The sequence below is a fragment of the Simochromis diagramma genome, unplaced genomic scaffold (assembly GCF_900408965.1).
Source record: "Simochromis diagramma unplaced genomic scaffold, fSimDia1.1 OVJJ01000321.1, whole genome shotgun sequence".
NCBI classification, from domain to species: Eukaryota; Metazoa; Chordata; class Actinopteri; order Cichliformes; family Cichlidae; genus Simochromis; species Simochromis diagramma.
In genome coordinates this window covers 11186191-11214040 of record NW_024386772.1, presented here as the reverse complement: position 1 = coordinate 11214040, position 27850 = coordinate 11186191, and the positions used below count along the sequence as shown (strand labels likewise).

The 27850-nt window shown below is 38.3% G+C and overlaps 1 protein-coding gene across 4 annotated transcripts; it reads right to left on the bottom strand.

The window, feature by feature from the left end:
* Positions 1-239: 239 nt before the first annotated feature.
* Positions 240-27339, bottom strand: LOC120744264 (protein tweety homolog 2-like). 4 transcript variants are annotated; one of them, XM_040048563.1, is made up of 15 exons: positions 27048-27339; positions 26748-26954; positions 23696-23773; positions 18692-18803; positions 12857-13077; positions 9578-9673; positions 8065-8137; positions 6093-6162; positions 5940-5995; positions 4674-4766; positions 4498-4590; positions 3437-3579; positions 3134-3319; positions 2958-3036; positions 240-1651 (listed from the first exon to the last, which is right to left on the bottom strand). In XM_040048563.1, the coding sequence occupies exons 2-15, from the start codon at positions 26852-26854 to the stop codon at positions 1571-1573; spliced, it is 1488 nt and encodes a 495-aa protein (XP_039904497.1). In that variant the 5' UTR covers positions 26855-26954; positions 27048-27339; the 3' UTR covers positions 240-1570. The 4 variants fall into 4 exon arrangements, with proteins under 4 accessions (XP_039904497.1, XP_039904504.1, XP_039904478.1 ...); XM_040048570.1 differs by having other exon boundaries at positions 27075-27339; XM_040048544.1 differs by having other exon boundaries at positions 23696-23868; positions 27048-27332.
* Between the last annotated feature and the right edge of the window lie 511 nt (positions 27340-27850).

Below are 27850 nucleotides of genomic sequence, written 5' to 3'. Positions count from 1 at the left end.
ATGTGTATACCATCAACTATAGGTGAAGAATAGTATTTCAATAGATAGAAAAAAATCAGTATTGCTTGACGATGTGAAGGGAACTGTAGGAACAAGATGAAAGGCATTTGGTTCAAGCCAACCTTACCTATTAGAGCTTTGGAAAAACAAGACTTAATCCCTACTATAGTGTAATCCCTGTGATCTGCACTTTTTGTTTTGATCAGCGGCTGCCCAGCCAATTAAGTCAACAGCTTGCAAAGAGTTTATTGGTTTATTTCAGTTCAACTTATAACACTACATAGACTTACAGGTGCACTGCAGGACACAGCAGCCTCTCCGATCAATGTGTTACAGAAAACATTTCTGACCACACTTTTCACCAACACTGACTACAGCCAGAAATGTATCAGGTTAGGGATCTCTGACGCAGTTTATTCTATTCCCAAGGTGCATAAAGAATAAGATTCTGAAGTGGTCAAAGTCTTGTAGCATAAAGAACAATTTTATTATATTGAAGTGAAACAGGTGAATACTTCAAGGACACTGGTTTGCAGTTGTGTGTTGTGCATTTTTTGATTTTTGAGAAGTCTGCTCTTTTGAAGAGCTGACAGAGAACCATGCCTCTAAGACTCCCATTGCCCCATGCTATATCTCCAGGTACAGGTTATCACACCAAATCCCAGCCACACTAATGAAATTACTGCAGCAGGTCTTTCTAAGCCATCAGTGGAGAGCTAATAAGTAAACAATGGGTCAACAAGTCTGAATATAGCATTTAATCATGAGACTTTCTGTATACATTAGCAAACATAAAAAAAAAAACCAGACATAACACAGATTTATTTAATAAAGTAGAGAATTTTCCTTGCATATTCAGTTTATTCTTTAAAAGCTAACTAGTAGCACTGAGTTCTGCATTCCAAAGTTTCTTTATAATTACTTGTATGGCCAATTTTGCTTTAATAGTGATAACAGTCAGTTATTATTTTATCATCTATGCCCATCTGACTTTTTGTTAAAGGCATCTTTGGCTAATGAAAACAAAACTATAATATTTGTTTTATTAACTCATTCATATTTTCCTATATCCTTTCAAACCGCACCCTTGGAAATTACAAAAAGGACAAAAAAGAAAAGATATTGCTGCCAAACAGAAGGGATAAAGCAAAAAAAAAAAAAAAATCAAATGCCATGATGGAAGCCAGCCACTCACTTTACATCAAAATACTGACCGATGATTATATCCATGCACACCACCAGAATACTGAAAAGAGTTCAAAGACTGTGGATTTTGGTTTATAGAAAAGCTTACATTTGAGCAACAGTATTTCCATAAACCATGATAACGACAGCAACAACAGCCTTCAGATGAAACTGAACAGTCCTCTATATTAAAAACTTTCAGTGCTTTCCAGGGACTGCATTAGTGTGTCAGTGAGGCAACTACCTCATATTGCCTGCTTTAATGTCTCAGATTGGGACGGCGGGCTGTCACTCCTGCAAACAGAGTTATACCGTGACGACAGCCTTGTCGGTTGAAGCTTAGCATCTCAGATGAAGTACTGAAAGGGATTCAGTAGACAGCAGGCTACACCTGAAAATCAGTCCCAAAGTGTCTTATCTGGGCATCAGTCATGGATAGATAGGTAGCTCTCATGCTGGGTGAATACTGCCAGAGAAATACATGAGAAAAAAATCAGTTTAGAACATATGCACTTTAAAAAAAGCACCTTTGATTAGCATATGACATATTAATATGTTATTAACTGATGTAAGCTTGCAGAACACCTGTTTTAATTATAAGCTAGTCTTTAATCAAGAGTTTGTGGAATCAAGGGATGGTACTATAATGATGCGAGAAGTTAAAAAGCAGGAGGGCATAAGTTAGAATAAGTTACACTCACATGCAACACTCTGTGGGTTAAACAGTGCCAGGAAGTCAAAGCTGAGGTACTATGGAGCTTTAAAAGGGTCCCTGAGCTTTGAGATACAAGTTATAAACATTTTGCATAGCAACCATCATTAGAAAGGTTTGCAGGGGGGAAAACATACAAAAATCAAGCAAATTAAGTCAGACAAGAGTGAAACAATAAGTCAAAGAATGGACATTTTAAAAAGGTGGGTAGAAAACATTGGTTAATATTCAATATTTAGATGCCTTATTGAGAAACTGATTATATAAAGGATAAGAAAAATCACAGAAAAGTCACAGAAAATTAAATAAATTAAATAACAACAGAAAAACAAACATACTGCAAATATGTTTTCCAAAATAGCAAACATTTAAGTAACAGGAACAAATAACACATCTTGATGCATGCTGAAAATGTGATTTATAGAGGAAAGAATAGGTTTGAGCATAGTCCACGTTCACGCTCTCACACCTCAAACGGTGTTTCAAGTCTTTGGCACACTGTGAAAGCTGTTGAAGCACTGAGTCAGCCACAAAAGCAGAAAACTTAATATAAAAGAAAACCAACCAACAGAGACTTTAACTGTGGATTTACAAGTGTTCTATCTATTATTTATCATTTAGCCCCAGCATTGGATGCACACCATGCACTTCTAGACAATGAGGCCCCTTCTTTAAAAATAGATACATGATGTGAGATTGAGCTGGCAGTATTGCTTGTTTCATCTTTAGATCTCTAATCTGACCTAAACTATTCCTTTTTGAGAACCAGAAATACAGTCCAGTGAAAACCGCCAAATGTAAAAAGGATATATGACTGTAGTTATAGATTAGTAATGCACTAAAAATGAACACACTTCAGTCAACAGCCAGTAGATGTCAGTCTTCCATCATTTACAGAGCAACATAACTCCCTTCACTAAATGTTGAGGTTGTGTGCGGTGTATCAACATTGCTACATTTCTGGCACATGCTTCTTGTTAGTACTGTAGTGGGGCTGAGGCCAACTATGCCATCACTGCCATTAAACTAGGGACACTAGAGCCCCGTAGGGCCAACGCACCGAGGGAGGCGGGGATCCTCTCCCTATCAGTGGTACATTCTCATACCGAGGGGTTCCTCCAAACAGCATGGACTGATTCCTGTGAAACAAGGGGAAAGACATTAGACAGAGGTGAAACACATACATTAATAAAACAAGAAAAAATAAGCAGCGTCATCATTTGCTATTAAACTTACATGTATTCAGGGGGTGACATTACACTAGAAGTTGACTGAGGAGGTGGATGAAGGCTGGCCTGGCTGCCAAGGCTTGTGGTATAGCTACAGAAACTGTGCGTGTTGGACCTTCGGGGGTTATAGGATATCCGACGAGCTTGGGGGTTGAATGGATCCTCCTCATCTATGTCATCGTACTCTTTTTCCCTGCATGAAAGTGTACACCCGCGCACAGAGACAGAAAGAGAGAGTGCATGCGTTAACACTTTGCAGAAATGCACTGTAGGCATTACTAATGGGGTAACGGGGTCACTCAGCACTGACCTGCTGCCCATTAGTGTCCACACTCGGAAAATTACACACAGCATGGCAGAGAGTGCGCAGGCAGCCAGAAGAGAAAACAAAGAGAGGTAGAGGAGCCCTTCCACCCCATCATAGCACACACCCATGAGGGTATCAAGATAGTCCTAGAAGGATATATACATGCACACAGTCAATACGGTGAGTCACTAGCGGACATACTGTATTACCTTTGACAAATGACACCTGTGCAAATAATATTAAATTCCTTAAAAAGGCCAGATTATGTCTATGTTTAGACCATGAACAATGTTACAACTGAATCTGAAATTTAACCACCTCTCTGTGGAGGGCAGTAGGGCTGCAGGATTTCACAGCAGAGGTACCAAAAGGCAGAACTGAGACACGCAGACAAGCTCATGTTACTCTGATGATATGCATTACACAGATGCATTCTCATTTTGCATTGCTCGTTATATTTGACTAACAAGCTCTGAGAAACAGTCTTTGAATTTGTCTGGCATGTGTACTCAGTTACTGCATAAGCCTATATTTGCGGATCCTCATTACTGATGTTCATTACACATAACTATGGAATGTTTGTAGCCCTCCATTAACCATCATTTTGAGTAAGTCCCCAATCTGAACCTGATCTAACAATAAGGCAGCCCTAATATCTTAGCTTATCTTTATGGATTTGTTTAATCTCTGATAGGAAGGATTTAATAGAATTACCAGAGACTCTGCTGATCCAAAAACCTGCTTCTTGGGTTCCCATTACCACAGCAGACTCGTATCACAGCAGATGAGATGCTATTTTCATTAAATGATAAAACTCTGACAAAATGAAACCTGCAAAAGCCATTTCATTCCTTTTTCAGTCTGGAAAAACTGGAGGCGGCAAATAGTCGGTCTGTTACATACGCGGTGACTGACAATTTGAGTGGTGTATATAAATGTCAGCGTATGTGAAGTACATAGAGATAACGTTCGGAAAAATCAGTCAAGCTGGCCCTCTGAGTGGCTTTGAGCTACGCTACAAAGCAGTCCCATTAAAAAGTGTCCTGGTCAGAATCTGACCTTACCTTATGTAGCCCACGGCAGTCCAGCAAGGCTGTTAGCTTGTGTAGACTGAACTCTGTTGAGTTTAATAGTCGTTGGATTCCCAAAAGGTCTCTCTGTACAACAAGGTATAAAAGGGGAGAAGATGATACACACATTTCCACAGTCTAGTGTGAAAGTCTGTTAGCCAGCTGCGTACCTCAGCAGTGGGAAAGACCCGCACAGAGAACTGCAGCAAGCCTTGAATCTGGATTTGCATGGTAGTCAGGGAGCGCTGGCAAGTTGTCAAAGACTGGGAAAACATAATCACTCCAGCATCACACACATAGATATCCACCACAAACAATAAGAGGATCTTAATAAGGAGGGTATTGTTTAAGAGCAGCATGTCAACAAGTAATTTGGTGTTAAGTAAGGCTTTATCATGTGCTTAACAGAGGACACATTTGTTTCCAGACAGATTATCTTTTGCCACCAACCGTCTCGCCCACCACTCTCCCACCTCCCATTAGCACCACCAACCCATAGCACAAACAAAAGAGTAATATTTATACCAACTAGGCCATCAGAGAAAGGATCATCCTTACCTACTTAACAAGCATCAGTTTAATCCATAAATGGGTACGATGATAACCAAGCATGTAATGCATGTAATAACTACTGGTCATGTATTTATCCTCCACAAAAATCAGAGAATAGATGTCACACAGATGCAGAATCACTCATGCAAAAGAAATCCTCAGACTATACAAATAATACAAAACATAAGAAGAAGCACTAAATTCTCTGAAATGTTGCCAGGAAAGTGTGTGTGACAGGAAAATGGATCTAACTTGAATCTGGGCATCAGATTCACAATTAAAGCAAAAGAAAACACACAGAGAGCCAAACATGGATGGATGTTTATTAGACGAGGCTATATGTCTAAGTGAGTTCTGAATAGCAGGAGTTAAGTGCCAAGGTTGTGTTATTCAAACTGGTTTTATTGAGACTGTATGACAGCTGTCTTTCTGCAGTTTCTCTTCAGAAAACAATTTATCTGCATTTCAGGCACCAATAATTAGCTTGTTTGGAACATGCAAAAGGTTCTCAATGTTTCTTTGAAAAGGCATACAAACAAAAAATGATGATTTATATATTTAAACTCAAAAATAAACCAACACAACTTGAGTGCTCTATGAAGAGCGGCTGGCTTAATGCAGGATGTCAGAAAATTGAATAAAAATGTTTCTAGCAGGAGTACCAAGGGGAAAAAACTTTGCACAGGGTATAAGATGCAGATAGTTTTTATACACCTATACAAAAAGAAGCATACTTTATCAAACTTTAGCATTTTGCATGATTAAATCAGGCTCACTTTGGCCTCCAAAAAGATATAGATGCTTGGCATCTAATGGTAAATAAATGAATAATAAGAGTCTGCAGTGTGCTAACACAAAGCTAAGATTGGACTTTTAGTCAGTACCTGTTGAAACGGGTTTGGTAGATTCGGACTGCAAAACAAATAATAGTGTGCAACATCTAGAAGGTGAAAGAAATAGAAAGATTAGCATTTTGTTTAAACAGCCATTGACAGAGAGATGTTTTCAGTACAAATCTGTCTGTGGACATTAATTACCTGCACTTAGAAAATCCTTGGTATGGTTGACAATAAACTTGTCTGGAGACACACAAAAGTCACTTATACCCTGTAGGAAAAAAAAGGAAAAAAAAAAACAAAAAAAAAAAACAACCTCCTATTATATACACCAGGAAGCACATATAAAGTGCAAAAACTGTGTGGTATAGGAACAGACTTTAAACATTATTGACCGTGTAGAGCATGTCACACTTTGCTGACCATGGGTGAAATCTACTAAATATTTCCACGCGTTTTAATTCTTCCCCAGAGAGCTGCTAATGTGCATGCATAAACAGTTAGGGGTCAAGATCATGCAATTGCTGTACACTTAGTACCCAGAACATAAAATAACCCACACAAAGCTATTATAAAAAAGCAAATATAACAAAAAATAACCAGAATGCTTTGTCATATGCATGGATAATTCACAGCTGGGGAAACAAGATACTCTTTAAATTTATTAAGTTAAAAGAGAACAAAGAATCTGTTATGGTGAAGGATCCAACATCAGTTTTATATCCGTTCTTATTTTATGACATCTCCAATAAAGAAAAGTATTTCTAGAGCTTCTCAATGTAAATGATAACTCAAAAGACAATAGCCAATCAAAAGTTAAACAGTACAGTATGAAATTACAAATAAAAAAAGAAAGAAAAACTTAGGCTTACACAAAAATCAGTTCTACTTCCTGTTCTAGCCTTTCTACTTACCCCATTTTACTTTCAGATGTTCAACACACCCTTAACTCAACTGTGATCATGTGACTTTGTTTTCTGCAAAAACCGTACAGCACCATGCGAGGCACCGTTATCTCATTATACTATCGGGGACATTTTGTTTATGCTAAGCCTCATCAAATATGTATAAATTTATGAATATTTTCTAGGACACAACCATCATCCACCTTCCTTTCAAAATGCACTGTGTTTTTGCACATGCAGGTTTTTCTCTCTCTTTTTTTTTTAATAATGATGTGCAGGTGCAATATGTTTTCTAGCTTGTTTTGCATGCTGTCCTACATTTCAGCTTCAATCATTCAAGACTGTTTTTTGATAAACAACTGTGACTAGCTTTCCTATAACAAGAGCTAGTCACAGATTGCATTGAGAGTACCTCAACTTAAGACAAAACAGAGTTGGAGGGAGAGCTGCATGCTAGAACAACAAGCGTTAAGCCTGAAAGGTCAGAAGTTTTACTGCAGAGTCCTTTTTCAACTATAATGAGGGGAGCAAAGCAACAGACGCTGTCCAGGATTTTGTACATTTGGCTTTACATCTGCAGAGAAGCTCACAGAGAACCACAGATGTCTGTGAATCGCACACATGTAGTTAATTTCAGGTTAAAATATGCTATCTTCCTCGCTCTGTTTCACCCTCTCTTTTACTGCCTCACTTAAAACAGCTGTCCAGATGTCAGATCCAGCAGGATAATCCACAGATGTTTGGTTTCTCGGCGTGGGGGATGGAGGAATGCTGGAACAAACGGGTTATTATTATTTTTTTGTACCCCAGACACAGTCCCTAATAAGAGGACCATTAAACACACCAAGTCCAGATGCTCCGAACACATGGTGTACAACCAGGAAGAGAGAACAATCTTTCAGAAATAAGGGGAGCCTGAAAGATAAAATGAAACTTTGGACGATCACAAAAGAGATTCTGAAGAAAGCAGAGGCAGCAATTAAAGGAACAAAAGTTCTTGGTTTACAGGAAGGCTAAGGGATGATGGACCTAAAAGACTAAGGATGTGTAATCAGCTTTACTGCCTGGGTGACCTTGGAAAGCGAGCCATTGTAATCTAGACAAACAGACACAGACACTTTTTAAGCTGCTAAGATGTTCATGTATTGTCCAGGTTTACTGGCAGGCACTCGTTTGGGGTTTATTTAGAACCCCAACAGTCTAATTTCAATATTTCTAATGAAAGTTTGAAGTGTACTTCAGAAGTAGCAGAAGTATAGTTTTCTTACCACAGCTGTAGCAGTGTCAACTCCCAGTGAGGCCCAGCTCAGAATCAGAGACAGTATAACAAAACCAATGATCCTAGTGGAAAACAGCACATGGGAGTGAGGGTGACAGATTAAGAGATATAGGGAGAATCACATAAATCACAGAATCAGATGAATCAGTTTTCCTTTGTGCCACTGATATTCAGCCCCATGTTTTTACCCTGTTAATTTAATTAAATCTTTCCAGTTTCTCTGCTTCTGTTTTGGGACTTGTTCTCCTTCTGCCTGGAGACAGAGGCTCAGCTCACATGGTGCATTGTAAGTGATACAAATATAAATGAACTTGTAATTCGTTGCATTCTTATCTTAATATCCCTATATTTATTTTTTATAAAAAGCTTTAGCAAAAAGAAGATTAAAAAAAGAAAACTAAGTAATATGAAATTTAGTAACTGCTCAATAGAACACTTAATGCCAAAACAAAGGATAATACCACTTGAGATTTTTTTCTTTTTTGTCATTCGTGCATTCCTGCTGCATTCCAGCACTTTTATTCCCTGTATTTTCTATCAATCATGTTACATAAGCTGCCAATCACTACAAGGTGTCACAGTCAACCAAAAGCTCCCGCAACCTTTGCTTTCTCTGACCCTTCTTTTATCTGATTCCTTTTGTTGAAAAAGAGTGACAAGTTCAACAAAGTCAAGTAAACACTGTGGAAGAGCTCACAAGTACGAGTTTTACAAGAGACCACTGGCATAAGCTTGAAAAAAAAAAAAAAAGAAAAGAAAGAGGCTATGAACATGAAGTAGACGAAACAATAAAAAGGAAGAGGATGCTTCCCCCTCCCCCCGATGAATGTAAAAAAAAAAAGGCAGAAGAGGGCTTTGCTTCTCAACTCACTCCACGGACCTTCTTGAAAGCACCAATAAAGTAGACTGAGAGCACTTAATAATTAGTTAAGGGAGCAGATTCATCCTACTCAGCCGATCAATAGGCATTAGTGAAACCCATCAGAGAGGGATGTGAAGAGCGAGCCTGAGCATCATCTGCTAACACTGACACGCAGGTTGCAATAAATTGGGCAAATGGGAAGGGAAGTCTGAATTGTGGGTATGCTGGTCAGACATCAGTGTTGGTTCAAAATACCTGTGGCAATTCACTAAATCAAATGTTCAACTCTTCTTTCAGAGGTTTGCATTTTACTTCACTTGGTTTAGTGTGTGTGTGTGTGTGTGACAGAGGTGGTCTTCACCTGCATGTGGAAATAAGGCAATTCACTGAGGAGAGGAGTAAGGCCCAGTGCCTTTGTAAGTGCTATTTGAAAATGTAATGCTATCATTTTTGTTGTTAATGGAGTGACCTATACGGTGCCAGAGAAGCTGACTGGTGCCCTGTCTGTCTGAAGTCTGTGAGCAAAGGCCGATGAAAACAAAGATGTATTGCGAGGGGGTTGAAAAAAGAGAAGAAAAGAACTCACACAAAAGACGTACAGTACAGAGAATACCTTCACAGAAACAGTCAGGGTACCTACATGATCAGCAGATACTGAGAATGCTTGGCCATACCCAAGCACATGGCCAAGCAGATAACCAGATCCAGGATCAGTAGCAGCAAATAAATCAGCCATCTACAAGACATGAAAAATAAGCATTTTATTTACAGACGGCATATTTCATGCAAATTTACAAGCACCAGGAAGTAGTGGCTGAACATATGTCTGCAACAGTACTCGTGAGAGCTTCATGTAGTTTATCAGCATTCATGTCGCATAGTTACAGCCCATCTGTTTCAGGTAATTTCCGGCTTGTTGGTTTAATAATTCAACACCAGAAATCTATATACATTAATTTTTAATTTTCCTTTGAAAATGTCCTTCACAGGAATAGAATAGCCAATGTTTGTGTGTGCGTTTGTGTGGTCTGACCAGCCAAACACAGAAAAATGACTATGACTATTTGTTAGCTCCACAATTCAAGCATACTGGAAAAATAATCTATAATTTCCAAGAATTAGACATTATGGTCTTTTAGCGGCATTGTGTTGAACATGATTACTCTTAAAATGGCCATTAGAAATACAATGACAAGATCCTCAAGGTGATGCAATATACTCTCCCAGCCCTTTCTACAGTTTGACTTATGACCAACCATAATTAGCAGGGTTTCTAGTTCAAGTAAGTGTTGGGATATTTCAGTCTGAAAGTCAACGAGTTCACAAAACCGTCACTTTGATTATAACTGTGAATATTTTGTCTTTTTGTTGTCTTGAATAATGACATTTGCTGTTTGCACTGACAAAACAGGAGTCCAAGCTCATAATCCAATAGCTGCATGAAACTCGATTATGACCCAGAAGATTGGTGTCAAATATCTGCAGTATAAAAGAAGATGTGGTAATAGGACACAAAGAACAAGTGAGTATGGGAGTATGGATGCATGCAATTAATGGAACGGATATTATGTCTCTACCAGTGGTACAATGGCAGCTATGTTTGAACTTTTTCAAATGTCATGAATAACAGACATCAATACTGTAGCTGATATAAAGGAATAGATGAAAATACAGAAACATGTACATCCCATTCAAAGGGAATTCCATAACCTATACACATATTTAACAAAAAAAAAGAATAATTATCTTATCTTATCACTCAAGTTCAAATAGATGAAAGAGTTATTAAGGTTTTCAAACATGTAGAATGAAGTTTTTATATAAGACAGTTATTACAGAGGAGTTCAACTGCATCAAAAACCTTTAGTATGTGGCACAAACACCCAAATCCTCTGTAAACAAACTGAATGCATCCGATGCTGTCTAAAACTACCTACTCTGTACATAACTATGAGCTAGGTGACTCAAACAGCTTTCCACAGAGACGGAGAAATGAGCCTGAAATAAATGGTGCTTTTAACTACCTTGGTGCACTCTGCTACATATGCAGGAGGAATGCATATATTCACAACTTTAGGGAAAGTGATTTAATTTAACTGTGTATACTGAAGCACTTGTAAGAAATGTTTGCAATAAAATACCTCCATAATGTACAATTTTTTTTAACCTTCATCAGCATAAGTAGTATAATCTTTCATTTTTTTCAATATTTCACCTTTCATCCAGCTTTTACTGGCTGGTGTATTGGAAAACATGTTGGACCATTAACATAAACACCTAAACAACCTACTTCTGGCATGCAAGCTGGGAGAAAAGTGGTCTGAGTATTTCAAATAACCACTCATTATAACAAAAGATATGCATGACAGCATCTCTGAACACACAACATGGCGTGGTCTTCTGCAACAGCAAGTCCACAATGTAAGGCAGGAACTGAGTTTATAATTTGCATGAGCTCACTAAAATTGGACAACAGATTATTGGAGTTGCTACCTGACTGGATGAGTCTTGATTTCTGCTAAAACATTTGGATGATAGGGTCAGAAGTTGATGTTGGTAGTAAGAAAACACGGAGTCATCCTGTTCTATATCAACAATTCAGGTTGGTTCTAATAGTTTGTGGCATATTTTCTTGGCATACTTTCAGCTCCACAGTCAGGGCAGTCTGAGTATTTCAAATAACTACTCATTATACCACAGATATGCAGAAGAGTATCTCTGAACACACTGAACACAGTTGCATTAGCTCAATAAAATTATGTAGCATATCAAGCATATCAATGGGATGGCTACAGGTTGAAGACATGAAGCTATTCTGTATCTATAGTTATGGGAAAGAAAAGCAAGTCACCAGGTCTCAGTCCAATAAAGCACCTCTGGAACTCTTGTGGAACTGGAGATTCGCATCGTGGATGTGCAACAAAATCTCTGAGGAATGTTTCCAGCACCTTACTGATTATATGATACAAATAATTAAGGCAGTTCTGAAGGCAAAAGGGTGTCAACCTGGTACTAGTAAGGTGTAATGAAGCAGCTGGTGAGCGTATTCTATCAGCTGAACCTATAAACAGCACTTTAGTTAACATCTAAGATGACAATTATATTGTATGATCCCCCACACTGACACAAGATAAACCATAGCTCCTGAATGGCATTAGGCAAGTGTGACTCAGGAGCCTCTTGTGTCACTAATAAATGAATTCCTACAGCTGAAGCTACCACATCACCCTGAAGGAACATATTTTCATCGATTCAAATCTACGCTTAAAATAAAGTGGGAAACAGGCTTGCTGGAAACCTTAGTGCACAGCATGATCTGTCTTTAAAGTCTTATGCACTTAAATATAAAAAGAATTAACAGAAGATCATAAGAATTGATTCACAGTTTGATACAGCAGCATTTTAAGCTTTCTAAATTAGTCTCCACTAACAACTGAATATTTTTTTTATTCATTTGGAATAATTTATTACTGATTGAGTTTAATTTTTTTTTATGTTTTCTGATTTGATTCTTTTTATCCCTCTTAACATTTTGAAATGAACACATTTCTTAAAAAGAAAACAGCATCAGTATTATAACTGGAATGAATGTGAGCACAAGTCTGCAGGTAAGGAGCTCATTAACAGCCTAATAGTCACTCTGCCACGTATAACGTTTTATGGGAGCAATTCATATTAGAGTTGAACCCGCACAGTGGGGGGAAAAGCTCAATTTCAGCTTTCATTTATTTAGCAATTAGGAAAAATAGCTTTTCCGGTCTGTGTTCCGGATGGGAGATCAATAAAATCCCATCTGCTGTGCCTGTTCTGGATCACTTACAGTCCCATTCTGAGCAGTGCATTTACTTCATTCACATGCAGATAAAAGAAAAGAAAAGAAAAGTGAACTACCCAGGGGATGTATTAAGGCACCACCTACCTGTAATACTCAATGAAGGCTGTCTGGTCTGCAATGGCTGCCAAGTCGAAATTGGTTTTGTTGATGTCTGGAAGAACAGTCAGCTCACGGATGACATTGTTGACCATCAGCTGCATAAAACGTAAAGCTTGAAGGTAGTCAGGCCTCGTAGAAAAGATCTCATCCAGGCGTTCCAGGTGCTGTTTGAGTGCAGTTTCCACATTGCCCAGTGAGCCTGCAACCTAAAAAACAAAAAGCAAAGAGAAATAAAAAACATAAAAGAATGAATAGAAGACCACGAGGACAAAATAAAAAGGCAAAAGGGGTCAAAAGAAGTAAAAGAGAAAATAGGGTCAGAATGAAACAGGAATATAAATTCATAAACAAATATTCTTTTAAAAGCTGATTGAAAATATAGAGAAAGGTGAAAGAAACAAAGAAGCACTCACTCGAGAAAAGATTAACTTTTCTCCTCAACCATGTGTTTTATTCAGATAAACAATGTTAGAGTAGAATACTGATAAGAAAACCGGGGAGACCTGTTATCACACAGGTCTTTGATAGTGAGAACAGAGTGGGTGGAAGCATGGAAGAAAAGAGCAAATACATTTTCCTTTTTTTTATTTGAACAAGAAAAAAAGAAAAAGAAATAAAAAATGTGACACAGCAAATGCTTCTACTTTCACAGCAGCAACAGAACTAGAAACAAGTAGATTTAAACACTAATGGGAAACAGAGTTAAAACCACATTATGTGTATTATTCTCTTTTAAAGTGATATTAGTAGCTAGAGATGGCACGATACCACTTTTTTTTATGTCCGATGCCGATATCATAAATTTGGATATCTGCCGATACCGATATGAATCCAATATAGTGTGTTTTTTTAATCAATAAAACTGTTTTTTTAATATCTTGCTGCTTTTTGTATAGTTCATACTCAAGTTAAAAAACAAACAAACACTAAAGCTATTCTGTTATACCTGTATGCAAAAAATACACTGCACCCAAAATATTTCATAGTTTAGCAACACTGATCAATCTAATAAACTTAAACCTCCTCCATCCTCCTTATTCTGGTATCTTAAAGAGTACATAGCAGACATATTAAGCAACCTAACTAATAGGGTTGCAAACTCCCAGCAAAAAAAAAAAAAAAAAAAAAAAAAGGGAACCACCCACCCTCCACCTCGTGATACTTAATCGACGTAATTAACTTTAATTTGATGCAGTGTGAAAAAAAATGCACAGAAATAAATTATTTTTCAAGAATAATTAAATAGATTCAACATCTTTCTTCAACAGAACTGCAGACTGCACAGATGGTACCTTCCCAGAGGAAAAAGTAGTATAGCTTACTAGGGTATATTAGACTTAATAGTTACTATATCCAGTAATGGACTTCTATACATTTTACATCAGATTAAAACTTTGGGTGTAAGAATCAGATAATTATTTATTAAAAGCTAGACATTTTAAATGAGAATAAGAAAGAAAAGTATGTCTTTGTGCCCCCTTTTCCCTGTTAATACCCTATCAGCCCCCCTGGCTAAACTTTGCTAGATCCGCCCCTGCACAGTTACCAGCAGTCAGCTACGTAGAAAAAGATCCTGGTCTAGAAAGTAATATTAAATAAATTCTAACAACAGCTTAAGCGTGCTGCTGTTGTTCAGCTGCTGGTTTCCTCTTTCTGGCACGAAGTGGGCCAAAAACAAACAAGAGAGACGGACTCGTGACAGAAAAGCCAATAGGCTGATCATTGATCTGTTTCATGATTGAAGCAGCAGCAGGAGAGGGAGAGAGAGAGGCAGTCGCTCCATATATCGGTTGTTAAGCTTAACGCGGGAATGCTTTACAAACATTCAGAGATGAACTTACACACTTGCTTTACTTCTCTCTGGGATAACTTCCTCAGAGATGAAATGCCAGATTGGTAGCGAGGCTACAAATACACACAGCCGCTCTATCACGTGACGCATACTGCTCCGACGTGCTACGGTTATGAGCCGAGTTAGGCCATGTCACAAGTTTTGTGAGGTGCTTTTTTGATATTTAATGGATCGGATTACATTTTTTATTTCTCTCCGATATCCGATCAGTAATTTACGTCAGTATCGGACCGATACCGATACGTAATATCGGATCGGTCCATCTCTATTAGTAACACAATCTGCTCTGCAAATGTGAATGGAAGGGTAATCCCACTGTTGAAAGTGAAAATGTAACACCAAAGCAAGCACATCGCAATGTTTTTTCAGATCATCTCATCTCAGGTCATCTCAGTCTGGTTTCCTGTCAGACAGTGAGTTCACTGTACTCAAATGGCCTGTGCAGTCACCAGAACTCAATCCAATAAAGCAACTCTGGGATGTGTGGAGTGGGAGATTCACAACATGGATGTGCAGCTGACAAATCTGCAGCAACCATGCAATCATGTCAGTGTCTGGTGAGTGCATTGTGGATACTGCAGTAGTTAAAATTTGGCACGTTTCACTGATTTCACTGACCTGCATGAAAGGCAGATACTTTTTGAAAGTAATAAATACGAACATATTTCATATCTCGTCTTTCTAAAACTGGAATTTGGTTGGAATTTGCAATGTGTGGCCTTCTATTCTTACTGATACTTTTACACAGGGATGGAATAGGAAAGAAATTGGCCAGATTGAGATTATCATCAGTCGGATAAACAACAGGGAGCAACATGTTCCTGTCGGTTTAACTTTTGCACAAAGACTGGACACTGGGTAAAACAGACTAACATCTGTTATATTACAACCTGGGCTGTGCCCAGCTGTATCTAGCTCTAAGCAGGGACTCTATGCCAATGTTGCTAATAATGGTGAATTATTTTCAAACAGTTTAAAAGAATATCGGTGGATCTGTGTATCTTTAGATTGAGGCAAGTTTGCAATTTCCAGTCTTTGTGCTAACCTAAGCTGCACTATTTATCTGTTTAAGGAAAAACCTTCAACAATGATTAAAAAACAAGCTTGATTTTTGGCGAAAAATTATGCACTTTTAGATATTTAAAAAAAATCCCTTAGAGATCTCCAAAGCTCAGTTTAGTTTGACACCCCCACCAAAATGACTTTGCTAGAGCACTTAACGTTACAGTGAGTAGGAGGCCCCACTAATTCTGAACAGATGCTACTTTCTGTATTCTAATCTGTGACAGTATGCAGCAGCTCTGCTTTTGTTATCTATTATCTTTTATCCATTATAACCACGGCGTCTTCAACACATTCAAGAATTCTGAGGAAGCCTGTGTATTCTCACACTATGAAAACTCACCACAAAGATAAACACGTATCTACTTCTCCTTGACACTTCAACTTTTCAAATACTTCTGATTAAATTTTACTGAGCTGAAGTGCCTGATGGTTTGAGTAAGACCTTAGAAAGTTGATCCATGTAGAGATGCACCAAAGATAAAGCCCCATTTTCAATCCAGCTATCCCAAGGGGTGGAGCGTACGATTGCCAGTAAAGTGTTCTCACTCCCACCTCTATGTTCATCATCCCTCACAGCTCCTGCCACAACGCCTCAAATCTTATCTGCAAGCCAGTCTGCCTGCCTGTGAGAAATTGGATCAATCAGCTAGCTGCTCTGGGTGATCCACATTTCCCTAATCTCGACTGTCCCGTCTTTCTTTAAAATGGATTAAAGCTCGCTTTTACTGAAAGCGGGTCACAAGGAGGAGTCTCCATTTTGGACATGGCTGTTAAATGAGACCGATTTGGGGCTCAGAGCGGCTCTGCTCAAAAGTCCAATTTAACATGCAACCGAATTGTTCTGCTTAATGCCTTCAGTGATTTCTATATAAGATTAACTGTATTAGGTGTGACAATAAAACAAAATATAGCACTTTAAAGTGAAGTGAGGTTATACATTGAGAAATAAGACCCCGAGGAGAGACATTTAAAGGAAACTGATGTATGGTGCAGGAAGCCGCAATCATTTTGTTCCAAGAATCACAAGCCAGCTTTCACTTTCAAAAGAAGAAGAATTATATGTAAGAGAGTTACCACTGCTGTATATTGGAGGCACACATTTTTATCGAGTATGGCTCCCATGTTTTCTCATCCATAATTTTGCGGAAGCACTGAAGAGCCCTTAATATTGCAACCTGAACACTGAATATAAGGATGAAATATAGATTGCTGTGAACATTCAAAGCCTCAATAGCAAAGGGAAAATTGTCTTCCTTATCAAATATTTCCTTCTATGATGCATGATAATCCCTCGCAGAGTGTAAGAGTGCATATTTTGTGATTAGAAGAGCCTTACAAAGCAATCAGTAGAGCCAAACAGCTCCTACTGTAAATCTCAACCCTCACTGGAGCCCCGGGGAAGTAGAGATTGGTTGTTCTCATTCCCATTTACTTTACTCGACAGATATGATATTAACTCAGAATGTGAAATGCAAAATAGAAAAGGAAAATAGTCTTTATATTAAAGCAAATTACTGAAATAATTAACTTTAATCCAATAAAATATCAATGAAAGGTCAAGAACACAACCAAACACAAGTTAAAGCACCTTCAGATTTGCAGCAGTACCCGTCAGTAAGCTCATCAGCTCTGTAAGTAGAGTACACTGCATCAAACTATAATTTTACAGAGAATGCTTTTGTATCCCCGGGGGAACATCTAAGCTTCTCATGCAGCCATAGTATACAGTACATCATGCTCTAGGATCAAATCAATACCAAGATACCTCAGAGAGCATCAGTAGCAAGGATGCAGAATCACCAAAGCCGAATCCCATTTACTTCCCACAGCACAAAAGCACTACACCCTTTTCCAGGTTATTTGCTGTACCAAGCTCAAAATAATATAGTACAACACAAGGGCCCAGAAATATATACAGCCTATTATGAAGGCCATAATGTTTTAGTTTGTGTGTGAAACTGCTTTAGAGAGGTGTCGATCCAACCTCATTTTTGAGGCTACAGTTTGTGATGCTGCTGAATATTGCATGATAAAGAGAAATGTTTGTGGTGATAAATGTTGTCAGGCACATTTATGTCAATGAAGGTATAAACTAACAGAGGTTTCCCTATGACCATCACACCAAATCAAGACCTTACTTTCTAACCAAAAATGAGGAAATATGCATCTTTTTATATTTAGCATGATCACTAATCTGTTTGTGTTCATACATTAATACAATATGTGTGCACATGAGGACTTTAAGAGCATGTGTGATACCGACACCACCATGTACACAAACACACACATATAGTGGAGATAGTGAGACTGAGCGTGATCGAAAGAGCAGAAGCTTAGCATCCATTAATGCACTGCAGATGGGAGTTAATCCTCTCCCTGCTCATTGTGATTATTGCTTCTTGCAAGGCCCTTTTCTGATGCCTTTGCACTCCTTCCTCTTCCTTTCCCACATCAACCCTAAGCCTCCCAAACAACTTCCTCGAATGCAGGTCAGGACTTGTACAGAAATAATCCCTATTTACAAATCCTGAGACAGCAGGCACCTCAATTCCTTTACTGTGACAAAAAGTGGATACAGACCCCCTGTGGGGTGGTGCTGCTGCATTGAGACAGATGCACGGCCCATTAAAGTGGAGGAGCTGCGGTGTTTATCAGCTGTAAAACAGGGCTTTATCGTTATGCTTCTGCCATCATCAGATTGTTGGTAATTGGCAGTAATATATGAAGCATTTTCTCTGCAGAATTCTTTTTCATATTTTTACACAACTCTGATACACACTTTGCCGGTTCATCCCACAATTACTCAGCTGTTATAAACAAAGCATTTGAGAACACAACACGTTTGATTTTTATGATTCTACAATTGTAGAAATATAGAGCAGAGTTTGGCAGGGTTCTCTCACCAGATTGTTGATGTTACCCAGTGTGCGATTGGCATTGTAGAGTGAATAGTTCATCTGGTACACCCCATCGTTGGTTTCACTGTTCCCATAGAAACCCACTCCAACAGCCGAACTGGGGAAGACAGAAATTCATACAAAATAAATCAATAAAAGAAAATATTGGTATGTATGGGGTCATTACAGTGGAACTAAGATGAATGTCATTAAGTTAAAAAAGAAAAAGAAAGGGGATGTAAGTTTTAAACAATGCTGCATGTGTTAATGTAATATTATCAAAGAGTATAATTTGTTCTGCTTTGATTTGTTCTTTGCCCTCACTACATTATGTGCAGCAAAAAAAAAAAAAAAAGCAGATTATAAAAGTGCATTTTATATTCTTCCTTTCAGTTTCCATCTGCTTTGCTTATTGTTATCTTTACCTTTTGCACTTTACCTGAAAATGACTTTTCAGTACAAGTAAAAGCTTTTCAACTAAATATACAGTACTGTGCAAAAGTTTTAAGCCCCTGCTTACATTTTGCTAGCAAAGCAGGAAATGGGTGCTGTGATTTGTTGAAACGTGCAATCACAAATGGAAATACAGTATATAAGGGAAACAGACTTTCTTGTAATTTCTCTAAGCAGTCTTCAAGAACAGTTCTCCAGGCTTCTTGAAAGACATTTAAAGCTCTTCTTTGGATGTTGGCTGCATTTTGTTCCATTGTCTGTCAAGATGATCCCTCACTGCTTCACTAATGTTGATGTCTGCATTCTGGGTAGGCCAGGCATGCTTCTGCTGCATTGGGAGTGTGTTTAGGATTGTTGTCAATTGGATGCTTTCCAGACTGCATTGGGCATCGGATCAACATGACGGTACTTTTCCGCACTTGCAATTCCATCAATTCTAAAAACATCCCCTACACCTCAGGCTGAAATGCAACTCTAAACCATGACAGAACCATCACCGCATTTTACATATGGCGGCACTCACTCCTGTACCCCTTCTCTGAGGTACAACATAAGTACTGATGACATAAATACTGACGACTAATTAAGAAAAAAAAATTCAAATTTGGATTCATCCCTCAGCAAGGCCCAAGTCTTACTGAGCTGTAGATATGTTTTTCAGTCCTGCTACTTCTTCTTGTGTCTTCCATTTGTTCAGTTACCTCGAACTTTTTAAAGACACATTACATGCTATGCCAAGTTTTTGACCAATAGCTCTTTGGGAATCAAGTTTTCTGTTATGTGTAGACACAGCACTAATTAATCCCATTAATTCACTGCAAAATATTACAAGAAAGTATGGCTCCTTTGAAGCTATATATGTGTAAAGAAAATGGTGGCTGACTTGTACAATATAATGAAATGTTTTGTTTGATATTCAAGCAGGTATGTAAATGGAATATAAAATCCCTTTTTCTTACCTACATTTAGCCTTTTGAAACTACGCCTCAGCCCCTGTAATAGGGAGGATTAGTGTCCTAACCGACAAAGAAAATGCACCCCTACTGCTAACAGTCTACAGTTACATGAGCAGTGTTACAGTTCTCCAGTAGGTAATAGTAATCCCTGTATATAGACATGAGTAACATGTCCAAATACATTTTGGGGGTGCATGGAGGGATAGAGTCATCAGTCACACCACAGACAGCACAAGTGCAGAGCTGGACTCCTTTCTTATATCATATGCACACGCACGCACGCACACACACGCACGCACGCACGCACACACACAGGTAAACGCAGTCCTTGTTAACTCTCACAGTGACTCATCCTGAGAAGTTTTAACACAATCTGTGCTGCAAAATTACAAATCACATAAACAAACAGTCAGATAGGCATATGGCACGGCTAACAGCCTCCGCAGTGAGACAAAATTAAGTCAGAAGAAGTTGGTTAAACTTCTGTGACTTCTTATTTTATCTTACACTTTAATGCATCTTGTCAGGTTGGGCATGTGAAATAAATCATTACGTGCATGCGCCTGCCTCCAAAAGTGTGTCATTGAATGTTTTGCCATTAATGTAAGTTGTGTAGCGAGTTTTAAATCAAAAAGTGAGTATCAAATAAAACAAGCAATTTAAAATAATGATCTTCACACGAACGTGTAATTTTGCCATTTCACATGAATGGCTGTCCTGTGTCGATCTTCCCTGGTCTTCAGCACTATAAAAGTAAGTTAACCGACTGGTTTTTAGTCTTTGCCTAGGTTTTTTCTTTTTTATAGACTGTTCACAGACAAAAGCTCAGTAGGTGTCTAGCTTTCATTTACTGCAACTAAAACCAGAATGTGTTCTCACAAAAGCACAAAGAAGTGACAATGACAGAAAAAATATCTCTTCTGCACCACAAGGACAAAACTAACAAAAAAAGGAGTAATTTTGAACAGGAAATAGATATTTGAAGAACAATAGCGTGGGGAGTTCTGAAAGAAAAACCACACATTTAGGTCCATACATTTTTAGACAATGAGATTTCTCTTTGTCATTTTGCTCCTGTACTGTACACCACCACAGTACATCACCTGCTGGGGAGGAAACTGAAGACTTCTCGTAACATCCTGAAAGACGCTGCTTTGAAAGGCTGGTTATGCATTTCCAAATGAAATTAGATTTAGTTACGTCAGTGGACTGAAGAGCCTTTGCATGAAAAGAGCAAAAATAATTAACGTCATTAACTTCTTTCATTTCATTTGACATTGTTCTCCTAACTTAGTTCAGTACAGGTTTGAAAAGGAGATTTAACATTAAAACAGCTATTTGTACAATATAGTTAACATGTGTATGAAAAGAAAAGCTCAAACATAAGCTTCACCTTTGTCTCACTGTTGTTTTGATTGAATGGCTGACTTTAAATGACTGAAGCAACAAAAACATCAGATTTCACTCAACTGTGAACAGACTTTTAGAGGGCACTGTTTCTTTTTGTGTTTGCCAGAATCCTGCTGCTGTTATATTGTAAGTAATAAAACCTACTGCCTGTTTCTTCGCTACTAAACTAGCTCCCTCTGGTTAGGACAGGGGGCACTGGGGACACAATGTGTAACAACCACAATCTGAAATGGTGTCGATGTTGTTTAGTGAATTACAACATTTTCAGCTGTTTTTTTTTTAAATAAATAAATAAATACAATTGAATGACCTTACTTCAGACTTTTCAAGACATCTGTGTTCCAGCTGATGTGTAGTGGTCTGGACAATAAGCACTTCATTAACCCCGTGGCCATCCTAGTGTCACATCAGCCACAATAAAGGGGCGACTAATGACACAGTAATAAAACAGTAATGAGACAGGACATTATGGGGCAGTGAATCCTCCAGGGAGGCATTTGTGTTTTGTGGTTGTGGAAAAAGGTTCTCTGCAGCAGTAGGTGTTTAATAGAAACCAACACACTAAGATATAAAACCATAGAGAATGTGCACACCAGGATATTGGGCTTTGTTCCTCTAAGAACGGCTCACGTCACAGACCGTACAGCAACTAAATGCTTGTACATTAGTATTCAAAGCTTAAGCTGAACAAATGGTTGGACTGGATGAACAAGTAATAACAGAACAATGCCTTGATTCTGGAGAGACCAGCACACTGCATCTATAATAAAGTGGATAACGGAGGCTAACAACGGAGGAAAGGGATTTTTCAATGTTAGATTTATTTTCTAACCATAATTTACCCAATTCATCCTCCTGGGGTCAGGAATAATCATCCGCAGAGGTTCAGCAGCTCTTAAATCCCTTTTTTCTATTTAGGTTCTACAGCACAACTGAAATCTAATTCATTGCGAATATCACGCCAAGTTAAAAGCTGGAAAATGAATAGGGTTCTCATGAAATATAAATAGCTCTTTCTGACATGACATGAAAGTACAATGAAGTCTCTATTTTATGTAATAAAGAACCCATGATATACAGCAGAGGACAAAAAAAAAAAAAAAAAAGCTGGACAGTTAGTGCCTTTTTAAACAAGGGGTTTTTCTGTCTCACTGCGTGTCTGCCTTTGCTCTGAAATATGTAACAAACACGCTCTCAGATGAAATGATCATGCCACAGCTGGAAAAAAATGACTGCACCATAAAACAAAAAATACGTCAAATAGAACATCTTCATAATCTCTTATTTGCAAGTACAATTTGATGTAGAATAAGTAGAGTTCACTGAAAGTGCACTTTTACTCCGCTCAATCTAAAGTCATTTCAATATCATTTTTATTCATGGATATATTATTTAACTGGATGTCGTATGCAGCACTCCCTTTGTTAAAATGAATGTAATCCACTGTAACGAGCTTGTATACACCAGAGCTTCTTTGCTAACCCGTGTCATGCCCAGTCACTTAGTACTGCAGAACAACCGTGTGTGCTTTGGTAGTGGCTGGATATGAACAGAGAAAGTTAACAAAGTTAAAAAACCAAAACTGTCACAAGCTTAAGTGGATCTTTACATAAATTCAATCAAGCTTTTTAGAAAAGTCATTTGATTACTGCCAAAACATCTTTGTCCAAGTGTATTAAATCTTATGCAAAAGGACAATTATGTCAGGGACAGTGGCTCTGCAGGTCTTCTGGATGCTCCCTGCCTGTTAATGCTTGGCAGTACAACCGAAAACTAAATAAGAGCCAAATTCTTGGCTGCAAAAATCTGGTAAGGTAGAATATTTAACCGTACCAAGTTTTGAGGGGGTGTCAGCTGATGGATTTAACAGCCTGATCACTCGGCGATCAGCTGATTAGAGCACTGCTATGACGTTGTCACTCAGAAACTGAGCAGCTAAACCTGTTGTGTTTGTACACCACACATGGAAAGAGCTGAAACTTTGCAGCAAGCAGAATCAGTGGGGCTCTTGTTCCTGCAGCCTGCAATACTGTCAGTTTTATCCTAACCTCACAAATCAATAACATAATAAAAATGCATGAAGCTGCTGAAAGTAATTTAAAGCATATTAGAATGTGAGCATAACTTCCTTTACTATTAGCTACATATTCAACAATAGCAATGCAGTTGTTCTCAGTTCATTTTGACTCACCATATGATGAGACCTGTGATGACGGCAACCCAGGTGACACAGCAGGTATCAGGCCTTTTGGTGTCTTCATCGATGTCCCTGCGGCAGCAGCACAAGCACACCACGTATACTGCCAGAACCAGCAGGCTCACCCCAAGACCAACTGCACCAACACATGCTAGAATTATCAAAGACTGACGCAGAAGTGTGGAGAGGAGAAAAAAAAAGTGCCAGAAAAACAGAGATGCCATCTGTTAAAGTCATGATTAAGATGTGATTTCACCCTGAAAAATATGTCAAGAGCTTTTCAGCAGACTGCTTCTGCAAATATCAAAAGAGTCAAACAGTATGTGTGGTCTGAGAATGTCAGGCTAGCTGACCCTCAACACCCAAAAGGTCCCCTGACAGCCCATCAGTATCAAACAACACTTGTGTGTAGAAATATTTCTAAGGTGGAGTTTAGCCATCTGACTTATATCATCAGCATTAACACTACTGATTGCTGCATGCAGCAAAGAGGGCTAGAAAAACTGGGTAAATGCTGCTCCCAGATAACCTTGAAGTGCCATAGCAAAATATGGACTGTGGCTCAGAGGAGAACAGAAATGATTCAAGGCTGTAGGGAGGAGGTGTCATGTGACACAAAAGCCTTTCATTAAGTCTTGTGATTTCTGAGTGAACAAAATATTTGAAGCTGGAAGGACAGATAGAAAAGGGAAAACCACTGATGAAGAAAAAGCACAAAACTTTGTTTTTTTTTATTTTGTTCCCAGTTTACAGGCACACTGTAGATGAATCAATGCATATAGCATCTTAGCATTGTCAGTCAATCTGTCTATACACCACCATCATAAAAACCCCTAAACATTTTAAAGTCTTTATACACTACACAATAGTACTGGGATTGACAAATATTAGCAGCCTTCTCTTAGTGTTAGAACAAAAGTATTAAGCCCAGAAAATCTCCAGCGTTCGTCACTGCTGAGAACATTTTGCAAGTTCAAAAGCATAACATCTGAACTCTTGGTTAGTTTAAAACAATCACAAGAAAAGCAAGACCTTGATTTTACTTGCAAATATTAAGTGCTGGAAGTTTTAATGCCCACAAGTTCACAATGTCTCTTTCCGGCTGACTAAGCAGAGCTATTCTATGACTACAATGTCTGTGACTAATTATTCCATTTGGAGGCATTGACACTGTAACCGAATTTAAATGATATTGTTTTGCATATTCTACCAAGGTCCTTCATTGTTCAAACTCTGTTCCGAGCAAAGCCATTCTGAACCCTATTTGGGGTTTTTTTTCTGCAAACAAGTAAGCTAGCATTTGATACATTTCATTTACAAACTAGGTTATCAGATATTCAACCTGACATAGAGCAACTTGAATCATAACAAAGAGGACCAAAGAATTGCAGCACAATAAAAATTTTCTGTAGCTTATTGATGCAAACTACTTTAAAGCCTTCATTTAAAAAAATAAAATAAGTGACTCCAAAGCAAACCAAACACTCAACACTGTAACATTATTTAAACTAAATAGGCAGTACAATAACGGTGCCAGCTAAGCTGTTCCACCTTAGCTCGCTTCCTGGCTGAGCATTTAATCCGATAATGTCCTTCTTGTTTTTGAGGACACTGTTGGTGAGTCCTGTGTTGCTGTGTAGTCCTTGATGGTTGGCTGTCACTAGAACTCAGTTCAGGGCCCCCATAAATATGATGCTGCTAGTTCCACTCATTCCTCTAATTTTCCACTCAATTGTTTTGTAATTAGACATTTAGGCACATAAATTTCCACTTAATGCATTGCCACAATAAAGCAACAGATGCATTAGAGGGGGGGAAAGTGAGACAGAAAACAATTATGGTACGGTCATTCATCACAAGGTCATTGATCTTTTATCTTCCAAAAGGAGTGTTTGTATAAAGTAGGTGTAAGTGTGCCTGTTTAATTTAATTAAAAAAAGCAGACAAGAAGCCTTTAAAATGCATTTGTAGCTGCTCTGAATTTTCCACTTTTCCCTAAAAAACAAAAAACTAAAACTAAACAAAAAAAGGCAGACCAGCGTGTCAAATGAACACTGGTAATTACTTTCAGCTTCCAAAGAAAAGACTCTGCAAGAGCTTTAGACTATCTATGATTTGTCAGTGTAATGTGACACTGCTGGGATTCAATGATGGACCTCAACAGAAGACTATAGTGAAGGACCAACAGGGGATGTCTCTTGGTGATGAATTTTCAACTCATAAACAACCCGGGGTCAAAGGAGGATGTAATGCTAGTTTTGGAGTGCTTTCTGCATTTGTTTTAGAACACGGTGCAGGAAATAAGTGCTGTAGGAAGCTTGTTTTTGTATGATAAACTAATATGTTAATAAATATTATTTTTAATTAGATCTGTAAAGAGTACTTTTTGCCACAAAAGAAATTAGCCGACCACAAGGGTTTTTTTTGCTGTCATAAATTAACTAATGCAACGTTCATTGTCTGGCTAATATGAACTCATCATGAATTATTTGAATTAAAATCAAATCTGTCAACCCATCCCCACTACAGTTGATAGGAAAAACGCTGTCATCGCTCTCGTGGTGTTGCTTCTACTATAGTTTTCTCCATATTTTTTAAGAGGTTATAGGAGTCCAAACATACAGCTGAGTAAATGTACAAATTAAATTGTATTGGACCAGTATGACAAAAAATATAATCTATAGAACATGTCTTAATTCTGTATACACACAGAAAACACACATACCGGAATACTGTTGTTTACTACATGAGCCAGCTTAGTTAATACAGGTCATGTGTCCTATCATGTGAGAACTGCAGGACGACGTCGGTTCTTAACGCTCCAATATCTGGATCAAACATTTGAAGGAGACACACTGGTGGCTCTCAGAGAGGGTCAATAGAAAAGCTACATGTAACCGAAGCAGACTGCCTAGTTTTTGTGTAACGGCATATCTAAATATGCCTACTACTGCTTTTGAAAGTCTCTGATGGACAACAGCCCTGATTTTCTAGTGAGATTATTTTGAAAATACGTGCGCCTCTACCCACAACTACAGTTACCAACCTGCTGATAGCTCGCCTCCTCCGGTTTGAAAGTGCTGTCGACCGTCTGGAAAAAGAAATTGAAGTGAGGGAAATTGTGCAGCCAGTAAGTCCACCATGGAGCAACATAATCAGTCCTTGCAGTAGCCATTACTACTTCGTGGAAAAGTCAATCCGCCAAAACCACTGACGACGGGCTTCCTTCAGAGATGTTGGCACTCAAATATTCCTGGGTTTGATGAAAAGTAAAATAATGATAATAAAAAAAACTGAAAATAATAAATAAACTAACTAAATAAATAAAATATAAAAGATGCACTACCCATAGACTTCCAATCTGTGAAATTACCACAAAGTCTCAAAGCGGAACTTCTTCTTTTGGCTGAATGTCACTATTTTCCACCTCGGCTCCCATAGTTGTGAATGAACTGCTGTCTTACAACTAGAAAAAAAAAAACATATACACTGTGGGCCAAACATTTGCATCCCAGACAAGGGATCGTGTGACGACATAAACCTGCCTCCTTCAGAAGGCGTGACAGCTTACTAAGTCGAGTAGGAAAGGCCCACGCCCTTAACGCACAACACTCAAGTATCCCGTTGACCTCCAGCACTGAGAAACGCACTGGGGGAAGTTTTATGAACTAACAGTGCCAAATATGTGTTTGATGAGACAGAGAGAACACGTGCATGTCTCAGGATGTTCAATTGTAATATTAATACCCCGCAGTGCCCCCACCCTGTCTCTTTACAAACATATATATATATACACATACATATATATATGTATATATATATATATATATATACACATACATATATATATATATATATATATATATATATATATATATATATATATATATATATATTAAAAGCAGCTTCACAGAAGGAGGAAGCTCTGAATTCCATAGACCCTTAACTTGTGACTGCTGGTGAGGATACAGAGTTAGTCACTGCACTATTTATGACTTCTGCTGTTAATGTCTGACCTCTTGTGGACAATGAGGCGCACTGAGGTGAACGAAGTAACGAGCACGGTAATGAGCTGCTGCAGCCACTGCCACAGACTGTTGGCTTCAGCTTTTATTTACAGTGTGATAGTTTTTTTTTTCTTTTTTCCCC

Bases quoted from the DNA above. Each gene is read 5' to 3' on its own strand.
- LOC120744264 (XM_040048544.1), bottom strand. From the start codon at position 26,876: ATGGCTACTGCAAGGACTGATTATGTTGCTCCATGGTGGACTTACTGG. The intron at 3,320-3,436 runs GTCAGTGCTGAG...ACTTTCATGCAG, and splicing joins TGGACACTAATGGGCAGCAG to GGAAAAAGAGTACGATGACA. The intron at 3,037-3,133 runs GTAAGTTTAATA...CTTGTTTCACAG, and splicing joins ATGTCACCCCCTGAATACAT to GAATCAGTCCATGCTGTTTG.